The sequence below is a fragment of the Nomascus leucogenys genome, chromosome 2, assembly GCF_006542625.1.
Source record: "Nomascus leucogenys isolate Asia chromosome 2, Asia_NLE_v1, whole genome shotgun sequence".
Taxonomy (NCBI): domain Eukaryota; kingdom Metazoa; phylum Chordata; class Mammalia; order Primates; family Hylobatidae; genus Nomascus; species Nomascus leucogenys.
This window is the reverse complement of record NC_044382.1, coordinates 84,361,590-84,384,554: the sequence shown is the minus strand read 5'-3', so window position 1 is coordinate 84,384,554 and position 22,965 is coordinate 84,361,590. Positions and strand designations below refer to the sequence as shown.

The 22,965-nt window shown below is 46.4% G+C and overlaps 1 protein-coding gene across 4 annotated transcripts; it reads right to left on the bottom strand.

Moving 5' to 3' along the window:
- Positions 1-1,863: 1,863 nt before the first annotated feature.
- On the bottom strand, positions 1,864-21,840 carry UMOD (uromodulin). 4 transcript variants are annotated; one of them, XM_030800132.1, is made up of 12 exons: positions 21,651-21,671; positions 19,605-19,794; positions 18,659-18,829; positions 17,381-18,157; positions 17,167-17,274; positions 15,029-15,237; positions 13,012-13,160; positions 10,045-10,290; positions 6,165-6,327; positions 5,461-5,542; positions 4,287-4,328; positions 1,864-2,187 (listed from the first exon to the last, which is right to left on the bottom strand). In XM_030800132.1, exons 2-12 carry the CDS (start codon positions 19,690-19,692, stop codon positions 2,126-2,128), a joined length of 2,097 nt encoding a protein of 698 aa, XP_030655992.1. In that variant the 5' UTR covers positions 19,693-19,794; positions 21,651-21,671; the 3' UTR covers positions 1,864-2,125. The 4 variants fall into 4 exon arrangements, with proteins under 4 accessions (XP_030655992.1, XP_030655995.1, XP_030656007.1 ...); XM_030800135.1 differs by having other exon boundaries at positions 18,731-18,829; XM_030800147.1 differs by lacking the exon at positions 18,659-18,829 and having other exon boundaries at positions 21,651-21,840.
- Between the last annotated feature and the right edge of the window lie 1,125 nt (positions 21,841-22,965).

Sequence of the window (22,965 nt, the reverse complement as noted above, 5' to 3'; positions counted from 1 at the left end):
TCACATAACACCCACATTTCTCTATCCCTCATCCTTGTTTTTTCATCCCCCTCAGAACTTGTCACCATCTGTCACATTGCACATAGTTGTTGTTTAAATGTATCTGCCTTTTAAATGTAAGCTCTCTACCAGCAAAGGCTCTCTTTTGGTTATTTGCTGTTTCCATGGTATGTATAAAATTGCCTGGCATTGAATTTATGCCCCAAATATCTGTTGAATATACTGAGCTGAATAATCAATAGAAAACAAGAAAGGCAAAGAAAAAGAACTGAGGGACTGAAAGAGTAATTCTGATGTGCTTTCTTTTTATCCCAGCTCGTCTTTGGTCCTTGTCTTTACTGATCTTGGCCCAGATTTTTCCTTTATGTTCTGTTGTATTGGAGTGCAAGCACAGAGGGATGTGTACACCATCAGCCATCGACTGACCATGGCCTGACAGTGGACAGGGGCTGGGATCAGCCCATAGTCTTCCTCCACAAAGCTCTTATGCCAAGGTTTTCTGTGCATGTCTGTGTGATAAGAGGCCCTTGACTTAAGACACACTGTCCTAGCAGCCCCCATTTGCTGATACACACGTGTGGATTTCCCTGGGATCAGAAAGTTCTAATAATATACCAAGGAGGGCCTTGGCCTCTCCTGAAAAGCCACAGCTGGAGTCCAGGGCAGCAGCTGGTAGCAGAGCAGACAGTTCCCATCGAAACTGGCTTTCTTCTATCCACTTGGCACAGATGTCCAGAGACCCGTGGAGTATCTGGGTCTCCTGGAACCAGCCGCCCCATCCTGGAGGACCCCCATACCCCACAAAGCATCCCCTACCAATGGGGATCATTGATCTCTTCTCCACTCCTGATGTGTCCCTGGAAGTTGGTTTTCCAGGGAATCTTCTGGATTGTGAGGGAGATGTCCAATGATTGGAGGGAGTCCTGAGGACATTCCAGGCACCTGAGCTTGACTTGCTTACTCCTTATTAGCCCTAAGGACTGGGAGACTCCTGGAAGCATGGACTTACTCATCAGTATTTAATTGTCTGTCTTATTCATCAGTGTTTTCCAGCACCTAGAACAGCGCCTGGCACATATGACATGCTCAGATAAATGTTTCTGGAACACTGAAGGAACCCTCTGAAGGCATCACTATTGTCTTCATGATACAGAACCAGCAGGCCCTGGTATACTATCATTTATTTTTCCTTTTTTTTTTTTTTTTAATGACAGAGTTTTGCTCTGTCACTCAGGCTAGGGTGCATTGGCACAATCTCAGCTCACTGCAGCCTCGACCTCCCAGGGTCAAGAGATTCTCCCTCCTCAGCCTCCTGAGTAGCTGGGACTACAGGCACATGACACCATGCCCAGCTAATTTTTAAATTTTTTTTGTAGGGGCGGGGTCTTGCTATGTTGCCCAGGCTGATCTCAAACTCCTGGGCTCAAGCGATCCCCACTGCCGACTCGGCCTTCCAAAGTGCTGGGATTACAGGTGCGAGCCATCGCACCTGGCCTATGCTCTCATTACTGAAATGCCTGACCTACTTAGAATTACTTGTTCAAGTTCCCTCTCTCCTACCAGACAGGAAACTCCAAGGGGGGCAGGGATTGTGTCTGGCTTGTTCACTGCTATATCCCTGGCAGCTAGCACATAGTAGATGCTCAGCAAATACGAATGAATAAATGGATGAAGCTCAGAGACATTGTGTATCCTATCTAAGGTCACACAGCAGAACCCAGTCTCACTGAGCAGACTGTGAATTCCATGAGGACAGTGTGGGGAGTTATTTTTTCCCACCATAGGATCCTTAGCACCATACACAGTGCCTACATGGTAGAGTTCAGTAAATACTTGTTGAATGAATGGATGACTTCAAAGACAGAGATTTAAAAATTATTATTTTGCCACACTCTTTAAGGAGATGGGGGCCTCAGGTACACAGTCACAAGTCTCATTTTGAGAAAAAGCAGCATTTAAAGACACAGGCTGTTTCTTGACAGCCAGGATTAAAAGGGAGAAAAGAAGGCAGGCTGAACAAAGCATGAACTTTCTTTTCTGTGGCTGGAGCACTGGCCCGCATCATGCCCCCTGCCCAGCAGGAAGTGAGATGGCAGCCATGGAGCACAGGGCTTTCCGCTGTCAGTCACTGAAAAGTCAGAGTCAAGGTGGCCGAGAGAAGCAGAGGCAGCCAGACTTTCAGGAGCCCTGAAAAGAAAACAGTTATAGGGCAACTGCTAGTACTGCTGTACTTTTGTGCAACTTAACATAAGCTGCCTTCTCTAGACTGACCAATCAGAAGAGGACACCCTCTCTGGGCTGCTCTCCTAGAAAAAGGAAGCTTCCTCTTTATCTGCCCTGAAAAAGGTGGACCGATTTGAAAAAGGTAGCCTTTCCTCTGGCACTAGGCTTGGTACCTCCTCAAAAGGGCACTCTTGTGCAGTGCCCAACCTACTCAACCATCCTTAGAGACCTTGGGGGATAGTCACAGAGGGCAAGCCTCTTAGGAGTGCTGTGACTCTCCATCTCTGAGTGCACCAGTACTGGGCTGAACTAGTTCAGGTCAAATGCCTGGTTAGCCAGGTGGGGTGGCTCACCCTTTTAATCCGAGAATTTTGAGAGGCCAAGGCAGGTGGATCAGGAGTTCAAGACCAGCCTGGCCACACGGAGAAACCCCATCTCTACTAGACAATACAAAATTAGCCGGGTGTGGTAGTGCATGCCTGTAGTTCCAGCTACTGGGGAGGCTGAGGGAGAAGAATCGCTTGAACCCAGGAGGCAGAGGTTACAGTGAGCCAAGATTGCACCACTGCACTCCAGCCTGGGTGACAGCAGATTCCATCTCAAAAAAAAAAAAAAAAAAAACAAAGCCAAGTTAGTGTAAGAACCTCCTTGGATCCAGGTACCAGTAGCTGTTGCAGAGATTTGCTTTTCACCTAGATTTTTAGACAATTCAGTAGCCATGAAAACCATGGGCCATAAAAATGCCACCTGTCCCTGGCCTTTGTGGTCAGAAAAAGCAAAGAAGCAGAGAAGTAGGGGTTCTGTTTGGCCGTTGTGTTCATCCCAGCACTAAGCATGGTTCTTAGCACATAGTATTACTCAACGAATATTCATCACCTATTGAATGAATCTAGAAAAAGGTGTTAGAGAGGAGCCTTGGAGCTTCAGGAAGTGCCCAAGATACAGATCTGGGGTATGTTCATATCCTTTGGGTACAGGTTTCCAATAAGTGTGTTTACATCTGCACACACAAATATGCCTGCAGACAATTGCAGCTTTCTGTGCATCTGTACATGCAAATATAAACGCATGTATGTGACCTTGTGTGTGTGGGTAAACATGTCTGGATGACCTACATTCTCATGTGCTTATCTGGGCATGCCTGTGTCTGTGTGCACATATGTACTACTGGGACACAGCATAGGTATGTGTGCATGTGTACAGCCCTAGGTCCAGGCACTCCAGGCATTTCCATAGATACAGTTGCCTCTTCAGAGCTCAAGCCCAGCGCTCCAGCACACCCTGGGACCCCAGGGAGTTAGAAGAGCAAAGAAGCAGAGAAGTGGGGTTTCTTGTTTGTTGTGTTCACCCCAGAACTAAACATGGCTCTTGGCACATGGTAGCACTCAAGGAATATTTGTCACCTATTTTTTTTTTTTTTTTGAGATGGAGTCTTGCTTTGTTGCCAGGCTGGAGTGCAGTGGCGCAATCTTGGCTCACTGCAACCTCTGCCCCCCGGGTTCAAGCCATTCTCCTGCCTCAGCCTCCCAAGTAGCTGGGACTATAGGTGCGCGCCACCACACCCAGCTAACTTTTGTATTTTTAGTAGAGATGGGTTTTCACCGTGTTGGCCACGATGGTCTCAATCTCTTGACCTCGTGATCCGCCCGCCTCGGCCTCCCCAAGTGTTGGGATTACAGGCGTGAGCCACTGTGCCTGGCCTATTTGTCACCTATTGAATGAATCTAGAAAAAAGTGTTAGAGAAGAGCCTTGGAGCTTCAGTAGGTGCCCAAGATGCAGATCTGGAGTGTGTGCACATCCTTTGGGTACAGGTTTGTAATAAGTGTGTGTATAAAATAAGTAATCTGTATACCGGGGCACATGTCCCAGCTCTTGCAATTAATAGATAGATGTACGATCTCAGTAGAACCACTCAGGTTCTCTGAGCCACTCTCCTCATTTAGAAAATGGAGCTAGTAACACCTCCCTTATAGAGTTGCTATGAAGCATTAGAAGTTAACAGATAGAAGCCCCCCAGGAGAGTTCTAGAACAAGTCCCACAGCAGAAAGGGCCTGAACTTACCCAAGCTGCTAAAAGCAGCCCTTGAGACTGTGGCCTGGACACCTTTGGAGGAAAACAGAAGGATCAGTGAAAAAAGAATGCATGAGATTGGCAAGCAGCCTGGGAGAAACCCCATCAATCCACTTTTCACTTCGCAGCCAGACTGATCTCTTCAAAACCCAAATCTGACCATGTTACTCCCTTACTTCAGACCCATCAGAGGCTCTCACTGCTTTCAGGAGAAATGTCCCAACCCTTAGCAAGAACTGCAAGGCCCCATGAGGTCTGCAGCGGCTCATCTAGCACAACTCCCCTGGCCTTCTCTGAGTTCCTTTAACAGGCCAGGCTCCCTCCTGCCACAGGCCCTTTGCCCAAGCTGTACTCTCGAAACCACCTTTGCAAAATTATGACTGAGACACTGAAAGAGAGCCAACCTAGCCAACCCCATCTTAGTTCTAACTTTTAAGCTGTCCTTGTTCCTTCCTGGGTGTAGGCTGAACTAACTTTGGAAGGAACTTAGTTTATAGTTTAAAACAAAGACGATAATAGCCCTTTCCAAAAACAAACCTCCTTCTTGCCTTGGGGGCTGGATTGCCTTTGTAGAACTAAGAAATTAGCTACAAGATTAGAAATTAAGGTTTAGGAGTCATGCAGCGGGAGGCTACAAGATTCTGACCCTTCCTAAACCACTCCTAAGATCAGTGCTTGAGATATTTTGCAGACCCTGCACTTGATGAATCAACTGGCACCACCCAGATCCCACACATCTACGTGGGATTATTCAAATGGCACCTTCTTCACTGATTCACAAGCTCCATGGGAGCAGGGCCATCTAATTCTGCTCACCACAAGACCTCCAGACATAGAGTAGGCACACATCTACTACAAATATGAATGTATGTATGGCCTCATGTGTGTGCAAACATGTCTGGATGATCTATATTCCTACCTGCCTGTCTGGCCTCTCCTGTGTCCTGTGTCACATTCATCTACAAATCATATTTGTGCAATGAACGGGTGTATGAATGGGAATAGTAAAAGGAAGGCAGTCTGTATTCCACCTTGCCCCAGAGGATCCACTTGCTCCAAGTTCTTCAGAGCTCAGTAAGGTGCCAAGGTGCCAGGCTCTGTTATCCCTCTTCCTCTCCAGAGATCTTTCCAGCCAGGGATGTTGAGGAGCGAGTGGCTCTCTTACCTTTCCGTGTGATGGGACCCAAGTTCAGGACACGGGATTGATCTATGACACTCCCACTTCGGAATCTGGTCCCAGAGCAGGTCTACAGGGAGAGGGCAATAGAAAAACACCCTCCATGAAGGAGCCTGAATGTGGTTCTGCCACGTGGAGTGGACTGCCCACCTCACAGGTGCCTCCTCCTGCCCCAGGCAGAAGTTGTTAGGAGACCTGTATACTGGGGCTCATGCAGGTCCAGCTCTGCCATTTGTTAGATAGATGCATGATCTCAAGCAAGCCACTGAAGCTCTCTGAGCCCCTCTCCTCATGAGGAAAGGGAACTAGTAATACCTCCCGTATAGAGTTGCTGTGAAGCATTAAAAACTAACACAAATAAAGTGGGCACCTTTCAGGAGAGGTGTCAGCTCCTGTTATTTGAATACAATTCAAATAACAGCTCCTGTTATTTGAATACATTAAAAATGTCAGCTCCTGTTATTTGAATACAAGCTTGCAGATAAGCCAGAGCTTTTACCAGCCTGAGGCACTTCACTGATCCCTCCTGATTTCCCCTGCAGGTTTCCTGCCTAGCCACACCCACCTCATCTTACTGCTCATTCTATCCCTGTGGTAAAAGAGGGAAACAGGGAAGAAATATTGATTTGTTTTCTTTGTTGCCAAATGTCTTTGGTTATAAGAGATGGGCTGGGGGAGGGGAGGCAACTCACAGGCTTGCACTTTTCATTCATGGTGTCACAGAGATAGACTTCACAGTGCAGGTAGACTAGGTCATAGTTTCCAGCAAACCGGAACATCTGGACGGAGAATCGGCCCTGGGAGGACTCCCCGTTCTCCACCACTTGGATAGTTGAGTCTCTAGTGTGCGGGCATCTGAGAGGGTTACACGTCATTTAATGTGGTTGGTTAAACAAAGATTCTGGAGTCAGACTTCCTGGATTCAAATATTGCTCTGTCACCTTTTAGCTGTGTGACCTTGGGAGACTTACTTAATCTCTGTGTACCTCAATTTCTCCATCTGTACATAGGAAATAATTGCAGCCCATGTGATAAGAGAGCTGTAAGGATTAAATTCGTTAATTTCTCAAAGTGTGTAGAACTGTGTGTAGCATGCCATAGCTGCTTTATATATTTGATACTAAAGTGAAACTGTCATCAGTGCAGAACTGAAACTATCCAAAAGTCAGCACTTCCTGATTTCTCAGGAATGACATTCAAAAATTATTAGCTGCTATGTGCTATCTACGATATTCCTGGTATAATTATAACCATGGAAACCACTGGGTACCGAGAGCCACTGATGAAATTGGAGTGTGTGCACCCATCTGCACATATACACAATTGCACCCAAACACAGTTACAACAAAAAACCCGAAATAGAGCATGCAGAGACTCCCACATGTGCTGGGCTGGGTCAGGATACCCATGGGCATTCTGGGGAGGCAAACTGGGCACACTCTCCGCCATTCCCCACTCTTTCCTCAAAGTTGATTTAGGAGGGAGGCTGAACACTGACTGCAAAACTAACAAGGGACCTTCTGGGAGTGTTTTTCACTCTTAGCTCTGCGTCTCCCATAATTCAGATCTGGCTCAAAAAGTGCAGACTCCACCTGACAAGAGAAAAGCTCTGAGGTCAAGTGGACTCAACTCCTGAAAGGCAGATAGTATGGCCTGTGAGGGCTCCACATGCTCAAGCCAACCTGGACATCCATGTGTCCCCTCCAGTCACTTTCACTGTCTCCCCGACTTGTCTCCTCTTTTCATGCCTTGTGATGTTCTGACACCTATTATAGACTGGTAGTTCTCACCCCAGCTCCCACACACACCCAGATGGAAACTTATAGACACACCCTACATTTTTTCCTGCTTCTTTTTCAAAACTTTCCAAGTTTTCCACAATGTCCCTGCTGTACTTTTATCTTATTTTATTTTTAGATGGAGTCTTGCTCTGCCACTCAGGCTGGAGTGAAGTGGTGCAATCTTGGCTCACTGCAACCTCTGCCTCCCAGTTCAAGCAATTCTCCTGTCTCAGCCTCTTGAGTAGCTAGAATTACAGGTGTGTGCCACCATGCCTGGCTAATTCTTGTATTTTTAGTAGAGACAGGGTTTCACCATGTTGACCAGGCTGGTCTCGAACTCCTGACCTCGTGATCCACCTGCCTCGGCCTCCCTGCTGTACTTTATTTTTATTTTCTTGAGGTGGAGTTTCACTCTTGTTGCCCAAGCTGGAGTGCAATGGTGAGATCTCAGCTCACTGCAACCTCTGCCTCCTGGGTTCAAGCGATTCTCCTGCCTCAGCCTCCAGAGTAGCTGGGATTACAGGCGCCCACCACCATGCCTGTCTAATTTTTTTGTATTTTTAGTAGAGATGGGCTTTGCTGTATTGGCTAGGCCAGTCTCGAACTCCTGACCTCAGGTGATCTGCCTGCCTCAGCCTCCCAAAGTGCTAGGATTACAGGCGTGAGCCACCGTGCCCGTTATACTCATGAAAAACAAGTTTTAAAATCCCAGCATAGCAGGTATTATTTATCCCCATTTATGTCTGAGAACAGAAAAACCCAGAGAGATGAGCTAACTTGTTTCTTAAAGCTAAGAAATGGCAAAGCCAAGATTTGAACTCAAATCTCTGTGATACTCCAATCAAGGTCATGCCAACAGTTTCCAACTTTCAGTTCTTTTTTTCTTTATTGAGATACCACCTTTATGAGCATTTTCCTGTGTGTCCCAATATCTGTATTATAATTTACTCACTATTTTTCTTTAAATCCACTTGTATTTTTTACTGAAATACATTTATTTACTAGAAGAATCTTTAGGTCTGTATTGTTATTTACTTACTATTTTTCTTTAGATCTACTTGTATTTTTTACTGAAATACATTTATTTACTAGAAGAATCTTTAGCTCATGACTTCAAATGGCAAACAAGTATCACTTGCCATAAATAGAACAGGACCATACAATGAGGACAAGATCAACAAAAGAGTTGTATTAAGTTTGAGTTAGACACTGTTAATTGCAAAATGCTCTAAAACAGACTTCTGCTTTATTTTTATTGCAAAGGGAGATTCCAGATAACAAAGAGGTGTGAACATCACATTGGCACTCACCTGAAAATATTCCCTTGATATAACCAGGCAGAAACAAACCACTGTCTCTCAGGAATGCTTTTTCTGATAATGCAATTAAAATTGCAAGTGTCTCTCTTCTCCTGCTTTGTTTCTTCTGTAACCTCTTTGTCATTAACATACTATATATTTCACTTTCATTTAATCGTTGGCCCTCCCCCTTTAGAATATAAGCTGTGTGAGGGCAGAGGTTTTTGTTCCTTCTATTTACTGTGAAATCCACAGAGCCCGACACACAGCAAGCTTCCAAAATATCTTTTCAACTTACGAACGAGAAAGTGAACCACCTTCTCATGGTAAGATGCATAGTCATCCAGTGCCTCTTGAGTAAAAGGTAGCACACTTGTGTCCTAGTTTCCATTGGCCCTTGGCTAACCATGCCCATGCCTTACTCCTCCCCTTGCCTGCTGCCCTGGGCAAGCCTTTGCATCAAGTTTCTTACCATTTTTTGAATTATAAACCCTACTCAGCTCTCTGGTGAAGCTTGTACATCCCTCCTCAGAAATAATATTTTTAAATGCCTAAAATAAAATATTTAAAAGATTATAAAGGAAATCAATTAAATTGAAGCACCATTCTCAAAATATTAAAAACATTCACTAGCTGGGTATGGTGGTGTTGCCTGTAGTCCCAGCTACTCATGAGGCTAAAGCTGGAGGATCGCTTGAACCTGGGAGGTTGAGGCTGCAGTGAGCTATGATCAAGTCACTGTATTCCGGCCTGGGTGACAGGGTGAGACCCTGTCTCAAAAAAACCAAACCAAATCAAACAAACAAAAAAATAAGACATTTGAAATACAAAATGCATTATATCTTTGTGTGTGTGTGTATATATATATGTATATATATATATAAAAAAATACAGATATGTATTTCCCAATACATATGTATTTGATAATTCATTAAATAATAAGGTCTAGTGAAAATTCTAATGCTATAGTAACTAAAAAGTACTGATGACTATAAATGGCTTCACACAACCTGCTAATATTTCTGTAGTTTGTTGCCTGTATTTATAATGGATGGGAATGCTAAGGTTCAGCTAAAGGGTAATGAATATAAAGATGCAATTTTCCGGCCGGGCATGGTGGCTCACACCTGTAATCCCAGGACTTTGGGAGGCCGAGGCAGGTGGATCACTTGAGGTCAGGAGTTCAAGACCAGCCTGGTCAATATGGTGAAACCCCATCTCTACTAAAAATACAAAAATTAGCCAGGCCTGCTGGCCTGTGCCTGTAATCCCAGCTACTCGGGAGGCTAAGGCAGAAGAATCACTTGAACCCAGGAGGCAGAGGTTGCAGTGAGCTGAGGTCACACCATTGCACTCCAGCCTTGGCGACAGAGCAAGACTCTTGTCAAAAAAAAAGAAAAAGAAAAAAAAAAGATGAAATTTTCCTCCATCCAAGTCCAAAGACCCCCTCTGAATTCTACCCATGGGTTCCCATGTAGGAACATTTGTCTTACCTGTCCTGGATGATGAAGTACTTCAGGGGGTCTGTAGCATTGCCACTGGGTGTGGCATAGCAGTTGGTCATGAGCAGTGCAAATCGGGACAGGTCGCCCCCATCCAACATGGTGCCCACGTAGAGAAAAGCCTCAGTGGACAACGTCACAGAGGAGCCTTGGTAGGGCTGCGTGTAGGAAGGGTTCTGGAAGAGGGCCATCCGCACGGTGAACATGCCGGTCCCGCCCACTCTGATGTTTAGAGCACTGCCGGGGAGAAGGGTTGGTGAGAGGACCAGGCTGAGAACATCTGCAGATAGGCCATCTTCTCCGATTTGCATTCCTGGGCAGTCCCTTGCAGTTATTTGCATTTTTATCCAGCAATAAGACTGGAACCCACCAACTGTTGCTTTGCAAACCGCAATAAGTACACACAGGTCAACTTGGGATCTAGATAAAATGCAGGCTCTGATTTGGTGAGTTTGGGGTGGGGTTCAAGGTCCTGCATTTCTGACAAGTGCCTGGATGCTGCTGATGCTGCTGCTCTATGGATCAATCACATCTCAAGTAACATGTCCAGTCCCTCGCTTGCTACTGCTGTAGCCTTTGCTACCCCTGTAGCTTTCAAGACGGCAAAAAACAAATTATTGACAGAAACACCTGGATTCCTTCTTTGGTCTCAATCTAGAACAGGTTAAGAGGGATTGAGCTATCATGAGGCCTACAACTTGCGTCCTGGCCTCCATCATGATGTGCTAACATCTACATCAGAAGATTGAGCTTTATAAATGAGTTATTTTTAAACACACTGAAAACAGCCACACTGAAAACAGCCACACTGATGCGAACTTCACTGTATGATCCAACAAAGGACATTGTAAGGCTGATGCCTCATGAAATAAGGCACATGAGAAATACTCCTAAATGTGGAAGTCCATTTTACAGATGAGAACTGAGTTATCAGTGAAGACTGGGGTGAGATGTCTAACTCGAGACAGAGAGAGGGACCAGGTGCTGTGGCTCATGCCTGTAATCCCAATACTTTAGGAGGCATAGGCAGGAGGATCATTTGAGGCCAGGAGTTTAAGACTAGCCTGGTCCACCTAACAAGACCCTGTCCCTATAAAAATTATTTTTAAAAATAGCCCAGGGTGGTGGCATGTGTCTGTAGTCCTAGCCACCTGGGAGACTGAGGTGGGAGGATTGCTTGAGACCAGGAATTTGAGGCTGCATTGAGCTATGATTGTGCCACTGCACTCCAGCCTGGGTGACAGAGTGAGACCCGGATTCGTAACAAAACAAAACCATAAAACAGCGAGATGTGGGCACACTTGTTGTTCCCCAGAGCCTACCAGGCCGAGGACAGGGCCACATTGCTCCAGGACACTGCTAGGCCAGGTGAGGCTCCAGCCAACAGCTTGCAATGAGCACCCTTCTTCCTCCGAGTCAGCTGTGCACCCTCATCAGTGCCCAGCATCCTTTCCTGAGTCCGGCTGGCCAAGAGAGCAGAAAACCATGGACAAGCTTCGAAGAGAAGGTCATGGTCAAGTGGAGGCTCTGGACCTGATGTCTGAATCCCAGCTCTATCACTTGCTAGACTTTACAGCTTTGGGTAAGTCACTCAAACTTCTGTGAGCCTCAATTTCCACATCAGTATAATGGGAATAATAATAATAATGATACCTTTATCTCCTAGGGCTGCTGTAAGAGTTTGATGAGATGTTCCAGGCAGAACACTGGATATAATGCCTGAGATATAGTAAGCTCTCAATAAATCTTAGTTCTTGGCAAGGCATGGTGGCTCATGCCTATAATCCCAGCACTTTGGGAGGCTGAGGTGGGTGGATTGCCTGAGGTCAGGAGTTTGAGACCAGCCTGGCCAACATGGGGAAACCCCGTCTCTACTAAAAATGTAAAACTTAGCTGGGTGTGGTGGTGGGCACCTGTAATCCTAGCTACTTAGGAGGCTGAGGCAGGAGACTTGCTGGAACCTGGGAGGCGGAGGTTGCAGTGATCCGAGATCATGCCATTGAACTCCAGCCTGGGCGACAGTACGAGACTCCGTCTCAAAAAATAAAGAAAGAAATAAATAATCAATAAATCTTATTTCTTATTACAACTATAATTTTCCATCATTGGCCTGTGATTCATCCTATTTGAAGATTTTCAGTTTTATTTAGCAACAGGTTCCTTTTAAAAAAATAAAATAAAATATTATGTGGCACCCAGTATGAATAGTTTACCCCTGTAGGCACTATGCCAGGGCACCTCCCTTGGCTCCTACCAAGACACTTGCAAAGAGCGTAATTTTTAAAACCCTCTTTAATCAAATTCCTTTCATTCACAGAGAAGGAAGGAAGTTGAGGTCCAAATATGAAATATGATTTGCCCAGAGTTCCATAGCAGTCTGGACTGAGACCCTTCCTGCTCTCTGGCACAACCACCCTGCCCCTTTGAAAAGCAGAGACTCTAATATTTGATTCAAATCTGAATCAGCTACATCAGTTTAACAGTTGAATCTGATTCACATCACAATCATAGCTCTATGCAGCCTCAAATTCCTGGGTTCAAGCGATCCTCCCATATCGTTTGATTCTTAGAGTACTGTTGTACTCTAAGAAAGGCAGTGCAAGTATGGCTAAACCCATTTCACAGATGAAAATATTGACACCTAGAGAGGGACTATCAACTTCCCAAAGCCAGGCTTAATAACTCACTCAAGCTCATACAACTAGTAAGTGACAGAGCTGGGGCTTGAACCAGGCAGTGCTCTGACTCTGTCCCCCACTGGCCAGGGCATAATCATCATTTATGACACAGTCTAGATTTGAACCTGGGCTCCAGAATTCCTGGCTCTTCCACTGGGCAACCCTGACTCCCAGCCCTCACTCCCAGCTCCCTGTGGGTGGCAGTTGACAGGGAAGCTCATGGTTAAGGGGTTTGGGGATAGAATCATCCAGGGGGCCCAGGGACCCTCTCTGGCCACACCTGACCATTGGCTGTAGGGAGGTCTTCAGGCTGACTTTCATGTCCAGGGGGTAGGAGCACGCAAAGTTGATTTTGATGTTGCGGTCACGTATGATGATCTCATCTGCCAGGTATAGGGTGTTGCTGTAAGTGGCGTGGGTTTCATTCCTCTGTTGCAGGGAATGGGGGTGGGCGGGTGGGGATGAAAGAAAGGGGCATGAGAATCTGAGGAGGACTTCAAAGCTAAATCTGCTGGTCTCACGTCTGGCTACTTGTGAGCCGCTCTCCTAGTCTCCTTGATAAAAAGCTGCCTGTGGCCGGGCGCAGTAGCTCATGCCTGTAATCCCAGCACTTTGGGAGGCCGAGGCAGGTGGATCACCTGAGGTCAGGAGTTCGACACCAGCCTGGCCAATATGGTGAAACCCTGTCTCTACTAAAAATACAAAAAGTAGCTGGGCGTGGTGGCGGGTGCCTGTAATCCCAGCTACTCGGGAGGCTGAGACAGGAGAATTGCTTGAACCTGGGAGGCAGAGCTTGCAATGAGCCAAGATCATGCCACTGCACTTTAGCCTCGGTGACAGAGGGAGATTCCATCTCAACAACAACAAAAAAATCCCACAACAGTTAAAAACTCCCTGTGCAGCCTGAACTATGAGCCAGTTAATCATCTTTTCTTTATAAATTAGAAAAAAAAAGTTACAACAGCAATGACCATTCATGCGCACATGTCACGTGCCAGACCCCGAGCGGAATACCCCTCCTGAGTCATTGCATTAGTCCCTTCAGTGACCCTAACAAGTGGCGCTGCCACATCCCTGCTTCCCGGACAAGAAGACAGAGGTTCAGAGTAACAGAGTCACTGAGGGATTGCCCACAGTATGTGACATCTCACAAGCCTAGACTGTTTTCAGCACCCCATGCTTCCTCTCTTGAAAACTGAAAACCATATGCCAAGTCATCATCAATGGAATTTCAAATGCCATCCTTGGAAAATGACATTAATTATTTCTTTTTGTTTGTTTGTTTTGCGACAGAGTCTCACTCTGTCACCCAGGCTGGAGTGCAGTGGCGCAGTCTCGGCTCACTGCAACCTCTGCTTCCTGGGTTCAAGTGATTCTCCTGCCTCAGCCTCCCGAGTAGCTGGGATTACAGGTGCCCACCACCAGGTCCAGCTCATTTTTGTATTTTTAGTAGAGATGGGGTTTCTCTGTGTTAGCCAGGCTGGTCTCAAACTCCTGACCTCAAGTTATCCACCCACCTCGGCCTCCCAAAGTGCTGGGATTACAGGCGTGAGCCACCGTGCCCTGCCAACATTAAATCTTTCTTTCTCTTCCTTCCTTCCTTCCTTCCTTCTTTCCTTCCTTCCTTCCTTCCTTTCTTCTCTCTCTCTTTCTTTTCTTTTCTTTTCTTTTCTTTTCTTTTCTTTCTTTCTTTCTTTCTTTCTTTCTTTCTTTCTTTCTTTCTTTCTTTCTTTCTTTCTTTCTTTCTTTCTCTTTCTTTCTTCCTCTGTTTCTCTTTCTTTCTTCCTCTGGTAATGAGAGAGGTGGCAGGAGATAATGCTCCACTCACACAAACATTTACCTCTGGGTTTCATTTGAGGAGGCCTCTATAGGTGAGGTCCTGGTTCTCTGTACATTAAGGATACAGACCTTGCCTTCCAGGACCACTAGAGACAAATAGACCATTTTCTGAACCCAATGCTGATGCCTACTGGCTGGGACAATCCCTACTATGGCCCTACTTTTCCCATCTGTAAAATGGAGAACTATCACCATGAATTGCTCTCTTTATTTGAAGCCGATGTTTATTGAGCACTTACTGCGTGCAGTCACTGTCTTAATCACTTTAACACGTTAACTCATTCAATCCTCTCAATACACCTGTGGAGTAGGTACCGTTATTTCTCACTTTACAGTTGATGAAACTGAGGCACAGCCAGGCTAAATAACTCCCCAAAGCATCTATAACTAGGAAGTGATAGAGCTGAAGCTTGAACCAGGCAGTGCTCTGGTTCTGTCCCCCACTGGCCAGGACGTACCGTCAACACTGTCCCACAGGGGCCATCCCGAGCTGGGGTCACTACGGACACCCAGTCCCGGTTGTCTCTGTCATGGAAGCCCGAGCACCGGCTGTCACTCAGGTACATGAAGACCTTGTCGAAGCCCAGACTCTTCAGCTGGCACTTGCCCAGCGACACCTTCATGTCATTGGCCCCACATTCCAGCCTGTGCTCCAGGAGGGAGATATCTGAAACAGGTTAGGTGGGATTGAGGGCCTGTGTCTGTAGCTTGGGGGCCCAGCACATCCCCAGGGGCCAGGTCCAGCTGGCTGGGCTGACCACCATCTGGAAGTGCTCAGCATAGCCTTGAGCTGATCTCTCCCCTCCCAATGTGATGGGGACTCAAGATTGGACTTCTGACATCAATGGATACACCCATTGACCAACCACTCAGTCCTAGGTTCCCCTAAATGTGGGTTATATACCAAATGCAGGAGGGTTTTGGGGGGTTTTGATGTCCCAGCATTAAATAACAATGAATACTAGTTTAAAAAAATAAAAAGGCTGGATGCGGTGGCTCATGCCTATAATCCCAGCACTTTGGGAGGCTGAGGCAGGCAGATCACTTGAGGTCCAGAGGTCAATTTCCTTGTCTATAAAATGAGAATACCCATCTCCCACAGTAGTAATAGTAGCCAAAGGAGACGATGCAAGTTACATATGTATACATATGTAACAAACCTGCACGTTGTGCACATGTACCCTAGAATGTAAAGTATAATAAAAAAAGAGAGAGAGAAAGAAAGAAAGAAAGAAAGAAAGAAAGAAAGAAAGAAAGAAAGAAAGAAAGAAAGAAAGAAAGAAAGAAAGAAAGAAAGAAAGAAAGAAGGAAAGAAAGAAGGAAAGAAAGAAAGAAAGCTGCAACTGCTTTCTACCCTTTTCACATCAAGGAGACAGTCCCAGCTTGCCACTAATGTCTTTAATGCCATGTACTCACTAACTTCCCTCTCTCTCCTTTTTTTGAGACAGAGTTTCTCTCTTGGGTGACAAGCGCAGGCTGGAATGCAGAGGTGCCATCTTGGCTCACTGCAACCTCCCCATCCTGGGTTCAAGTGATTCTCCTGCCTCAGCCTCCTGAGTAGCTGGAATTACAGGCACCTGCCACCAGACTCGCCTAATTTTTGTATTTTTAGTAGAGATGGGATTTTGCCATGTTGGCCAGGCTAGTCTTGAACTCCTGACCTCAGGTGATCCACCCGCCGCGGCCTTCCAAAGTGCTGAGATTTCAGGCATGAGCCACTGCGCCCAGCCCACTAACTTCCCTCTCAAACAGAGAGCAGTCCTCGGGCTCAGAGTTTGGAGCAGGAAACAACATCCAGCTAGAATTTTTGTTTAATTTTTTAAAAATTAAAGTATTTTTCTAATTTTTAGTATTTGTTTTTTAAAATTTGTTTTATTGAAGTATTACACAACTGCTGGAATTTAGTAACCTTCTTTTCTTTTTAGTAACTTTTATTTTTACAGTTAACTTTCTATCTAAGGTAAGCATAACTTGCCACAGACAGATGAAGTCGTGACCATCAGCATTCCAAATTTGCTTAAGAGATTCCGTCCATTAGAAGAAAAACGACTTAATAGAAGTCATGGCACAGTTAACACTTGGATAAAGCAAGTGAACCAGGGTGCCAATTGTAAAGTTGGCACTTGGATGTAACTAAAATCATGACTGAAGTCTGGAAAATACTATTTTCACCTTCAATAATTGTACCTATGAGAAATCTGAGGCTTGTGCCTGGCCCAGAGTCCTGAGCTGATTGGTGGACTGGTCACCAGGCCTGTGTTCTGGTGCTGCAGGAATAGGGCTCAGATGGTCTTTGGCTCCCAGATGGCAGCAACATGTGTGCCCACTGTGGTGTGGGCCTCAGAATGAAGGCTGGGTGCGAGGAGGTCCCCAAATCTTTGGGAGCTTTGAAGTCAACTAAAGGGAGACTCGGGGAGCCCCAGAGAGCCTCTTGCCGGCTTTAATGGGTATCAGTGGATCTTCTGTTTTCACTCAGGTTGGATATGTATCCCCTGCGTCATACCCATATGGCCCCAATCTCACAGGGGAGGAATGTGTCCCTCCCCCAGGCAATGACGGGTTTCTCAACAACCCGCTTCCTCCCCACTGGCCTCACCAGTGATGTTGAAGTCCTGTTTGCACTGGCAGTGCCATCTGCCATTATCCGATTTGCAGTCCTCGTCTATACTGCACTCCTCACACGTCCCCTCCACGGAGCTGGGGTCTGCAGGGTCACAGGGACAGACAGACAATGAATAAGGACGCACCCCCGTCCTCTGCGGTGCCTATCCAGGCCTGGGATGAGGACTGCGGGGAGACTCCCGGCTGACCTGTGCAGTACGCCAGGTGACACTCGGGGGGCGCTGTCAGGTTGTAGACGTAGTAGCCGCCGGCACAGGCCTTCACTTGGACGGACGCATCCCACAGGCAGCAGTGGCCGCTCCAGTGCGCGCAGGCCTTGCGGCTCACGATGCCCTCGTCGCTGGACGGATGCGTGCCATTGAGCCACATGGGGGCGGCCGTGTTGCAGCGCAGGACTGGCACGCAGGTCTCGGCCAGGCGCGCACCGCCCTGGCCCACGAAGCGGTACCAGCCGCGCAGGTCCGTGTCGCAGGCGTAGCCCTCCCCGTACTCGGTGCTGCGCCAGTACTCGTCCAGGGTGCGGTGCGCCTGGCACGGATCCGCGCACACGAGCGCGTCGCCCTCCGGCACGCAGTCCAACCCCGGCCCGCAGGAGCCCGGGGAGCACTCACAGTGCCATCCATCCCCCCGGTAGCCCGCGGGGCATACGCACAAGTAGTTGCCCACCACATTGACACACGTGGCCAGGGCGTGGCAGTGGCTAAGCCCAGGCTCCGCGCACTCATCCACGTCTGTGCAGCCGAGACCGGGGGACAGGCGGAAGCCTTCGGGGCAGACGCAGGAGAAGGAGCCTGGCGTGTTTACGCAGCTGCTGTTGGCGGAGCAGTTGTGAGCTCCAGGAATGGCGCACTCATCCAGGTCCACGCAGGTCAGGCCGTCGCCGGTGAAGCCCTCCTGACAGGTGCACGTCGTAATGGCCTCATCCTCCGTGCAGGTGGCATTGCTGTGACATTCAGAGCACCATCCTGTGGACAGAAGAGCCCAGCCTCAGAGTGTGGGCAGCTGGGCCTATGGCCACCCAGAGATCCTTCCCTCATTCTCCAGGGAACTCATATTATTTTTAAGACTTATTCCCTAGAGGGCTCCCTCCAAAACAAGGAAAGAAGCAAAGAAACAAAACTCTGATGATGATGTCAAGCTTCCACCATTCATTCTGTGTTTATTTCATTGTATATTTTTTAACTTTATTTATTTTTTTGGAGAGGGGTCTTGCTCTGTCGCCCAGGCTGGGGTGCAGTAGTGCGATCATAGCTCACTGTAGCCTCCAATTCCTGGGCTCAAGCGTTCCACTCCCTCCGCCACCACCGCACCCTGCCTCAGCTTCCCAAAAAGCTGGGACTACAGGCACGTGCCATCACACCCAGCTCCACCATTCATTTTTTGTGTTAAGCATGGCTTTCAAGCTGTCTTCTTTTAAAATAGCCACATTCCAACATTCAGAAAAGTAATGCGCAGAATTCCTATACTTTGGTAGGATTTACAGTGAACCTGTTGCCCCTCCCTTCCTTTGCATATTTTATGTTTTCTGCCAGATCTGCTTCCCTGGCTAGTGAAAGCTTCATCAGGACCCTGCTCAGTGTCACCTCCTCTCTGAGGAGTCCTCCAACTCCACCTGGCAGGGCAGTTGTACTTTGTTCCTCCGTAATAAAAATAACCATTAAAAAAAATAAGCTGTTGTTTATTAAGCAATTACTATATGCCAGGCAACAGGATGTGCACTTTTCACTCACTATCTTGTTGAATACTTCCCAACGGCCTCGTGAGGTCAGTTTTTTATGTATCCTTATTTTAAAAATGAGGAAACTGAGGTTCGGAGGGATTAAGCCCCTTACTCCTTTGGTAAGAAGTAGAACCAGGATAAAAACGCAGATGGCAGGACCACAAAATATGTGCTTTTAACCAGGACACCACAATAGTATTCATTGTGCCCCAATGTACTCCAGGGAGAAAGTGAAAGTGGGGTGAGAGCAAATCTCAACTCAATGGAATGACCTCTTAAGGTTGAAAGGGAAGGTGTTTGGATCCTCCTGCATGGGTTCAAATCTCCTATGTGATAGAGTATATTTCTGACTTCCAATAAAGGGCCCGCAGGCCTTAGAGATATTCTAGCCCCTTGCTTTTCAATGTGTGCTCCAGGGACCCCAGTATCAGCATCGCCTGGAAGCTTGTTAAAAATTCAGCATCTCAGGTCCCACTGCAGATCTGCTGAACCAGAATCTGCATCTTAGCAAAATTTCTAAGTCAGTCCTGTGCATATTGAGTCTAAGAAGTGGACTTAGAATGAAGACAATACAAGTCTCGAGTGCCACAGGAGGATTGAGATCGCCTCTGACAGGTGCTACATTGCTCCCCCCACACATTCACACATACACGTGCACACACACATACACAACGCACAAACTTCTCACTTACTTGCTTCTGAGGTGTTAGTGGCTGCAGTTGTGATGAACCAAGAGGCCACCATCACCATTAGCATCCAAGTCAGAGATGGCTGCTGCATCCTTTCTGCTCTTCCCAGCTCCTTCTGTTCTAGAGAGCACCTGCCCAAAGCAAGACGGGTTGGCCCTTTGAATTTTTCTGTCTGTCTCTGATGTCTGGTGTCCTGTGAACAGAGATGAATGGGACAACTGCATGATCTAACTCTCCTCCCCACAGCTGGGAGGAGTGCTTTGATTGTACAGCATACAACTCCAGGAGGTGTCACTTATATGGACTGAAAAATTGCATAACACTGCAGCCCTTGTTTTGCTGGGACTTTACTGCTTGTACTCCCCCTCCTTACCTCACCAACATCCCAGTCTTGGCTCCCCAAGTCTCAGCACCTTGCACATTTTGAAGAACTCAGTCATTTGGAGCAGGAAGTAGCAAGATGGAATAATGTTCTGGACTCACCACTTTACTGAAGGCAGCCTTGGATTTTAACTGATTCTCTGCCTGGAAACTTTCAGTTTGCCTGGATCACTTATTCATTCAACAAACATCTATTGAGTAGCTACCTTGTGCCAAACAAGGATCTGTCACCATGGAGAACAATGAACACGGCAAAGTCTGCTCCTTCATGCAACTCACATATTGTAAAGAAGTGGTTTGAGTCAAGCAACTTGAGAGGTAATTAACCTTCACAATGCATTTTAATGTCTTTGGAGTGGTCACTTACTATTTCTTTCAACTGGAAAAATAGTCCAGGGTGGATGCCAGTATTACCCCAGTATTTATAGCAGCAAAATAGGGTGGCATGTTGGTTAAGTATGTAGGAGCTGCAGCCTGCACCTGGGGTTCAAATCCCTGTTTTACTGATCACTAACACTGTGATGTTGGGTATTTCAGTTCACTAAGTCTCCGTTTTTGTCTGTGAAATGGAGATTGTTGCTTTCACAAACTGAATATCTATGATGGGCCAGGCTCAGTTCAAAGACGTCCATGTGCTCAAAGACGTTGGGTCCTAGAGCAATGTTTTCCAGATCTTTGTGACCATGATGTACTACAAGAAAACATTTTATGTCGCCAGGTGCAGTGGCTCATGCCTGTAATCCCAACACTTTGGGAGGCCGAGGGGGGTGGATCATGAGGTCAGGAGTTTGAGACCAGCCTGGCCAACATGGTGAAACCCCATCTCTAGTAAAAATACAAAAATTAGCCAGGCGTGGTGGTGGGCACCTGTAATCCCAGCTACTGGGGAGGCTGAGACAGAAGAATTGCTTGAACCTGGGAGGCAGAGTTTGCAGTGAGCTGAGATCGTGCCACTGCACTCCTGCCTGGACGATAGAGACTCCATCCCCCCAAAAAAAAAAAAGGAAGAAAGAAAGAAAGAAAAACATTTTATGTCATGGTCTAGTGCAGTCGCTTCTGCATGTATGTGCGCACACACATAAAATAAAATTTTATAAGACAATTGATATCCTTACTATATTAAGTCATTTAATTCTTACCACAACCCTATGAGATAAGTATTATCCTAGTTTGCAGATGAGAAAACCAGGGAACAAAGAGGCTAACTGCTTGCCTCAAATGTGTATTGCTTACTGACATATTCTATTATACTTAATTAAAAGAAGTCTCTGGATATAACTCACAAAAGGAATGATTTTATGACCCGCTAATGAGTTGCGACCTAAAACACTGCATATTGTCACTGGGATTAACTAAGATGACATATGTCAAGCAGGGCCCAGCACATAGCAAGTTGTTCATTGTTGTATCCCTGGTACCTGGCACATAATAGGTGCATAACTAATATTCATGGAATAAGTCAAAAAATAGTAGTCATTGTTACTAGGACAGAGAGGATCAAAGAGAGGAAAACTAACTTACTAAAGATCATGAAGTCAATAATTGGAAGAATAATGACTCAAATCCAGGTCTGACCCCAGTGTCCAAGGTCTTAATTTCCTCTCCTACCTCCCTCAAATAGAATGGGCAGAAGCTGGGTTAGGAGAAGACAGCTACAGATAGCCTTACCTGAAGCCAGAAAGGTAGAGTTAGTCTGGTCACGATGTGCCTGATACTTATATATACACATTTGCCCCAGGCTGGCAATCTCTCTTCCAATTAGTCTCTAGTTCTGTTTTTTGATATTGTTTTCTTGGGGGTGGAATATTTTTTCCTCCTGGCTTAATGTTTGCTTTGTCCAAGCTGTGAGGTTGTTGTTGTTCTTTTTCCTAATAGCTAGAGACCCCAAATGATTGACATTGGGGGGTCACACCTGTGCCCGGAAATACAAGGTCACTGTTTCGCACCTTCTCACAGCAAGAGATTCCTTAGTTAGAAATTAACTGGGAAAGCAGTGCCAAGGTGCTGGGCTTCTTCTTGGTCACTGACAAGGGCAGGGTGGGCCCAAGAAGCCAGGCAGAAGCCAGTATCTGAAGCCAGGCTGCATAAGGACAAAAGGGATATTCACTGCCCCAGATGGGAGGTGCACCTGTCTTGGAGAGGGCACCCTTCTGAAACACCCATTCTCACAAGATCAGCCTTAGAATCCAGACACAAGCAAGAGAGGAGCTGAGAATGGCTGAAAGTCAGATCCAGAAGGTAGTTCAGACATCACTGGACCTGACCCACTCTGTAAAACAAAGAATCGGGTCTGATGACTGGGAGATCCCTTTGGAGGCAAAATAACTTTGCACTTAAATAGACTGACTTTGGAGTCAGTCTGCCTCCTTTATCTGGTGTTTGTTGTGTGGCAGTGGGCTCATTTCTTAACCTTCCTGAAGTCCAGAGGTCAATTTCCTTGTCTATAAAATGAGAATACCCATCTCCCACAGTAGTAATAGTAGCCAAAGGAGATGATGCAAGTAAAGTCATATAGTAATGATTATATTCATGGAAGTCCTGAAAATTCTGCTTTGCTGTTGTACAATCACTGAGGTAGAAAATGACAGAGCCTGAGTTAAAACCGTGTCTTCAGACCCAGTTCGACATACATGGCATTCCAAAAATCAATGTGAGAGTGGCTGTCATCATGTTGAGAAAAATAAAATATGTGTGAACTTGGGCTGAGCAGGAAAATATCACCATGATCACTGCATTGATCTTTTTTTTTTTATACTTTAAGTTTTAGGGTGCATGTGCATAACGTGCAGGTTCGTTACATATGTATACATGTGCCATGTTGGTGTGCTGCACCCATTAACTCGTCATTCACATTAGGTATATCTCCTAATGCTATCCTTCCCCCCTCCCCCCACCCCACAACAGTCCCCGGAGTGTGATGTTCCCCTTCCTGTGTCCATGAGTTCTCATTGTTGAATTCCCACCTATGAGTGAGAACATGTGG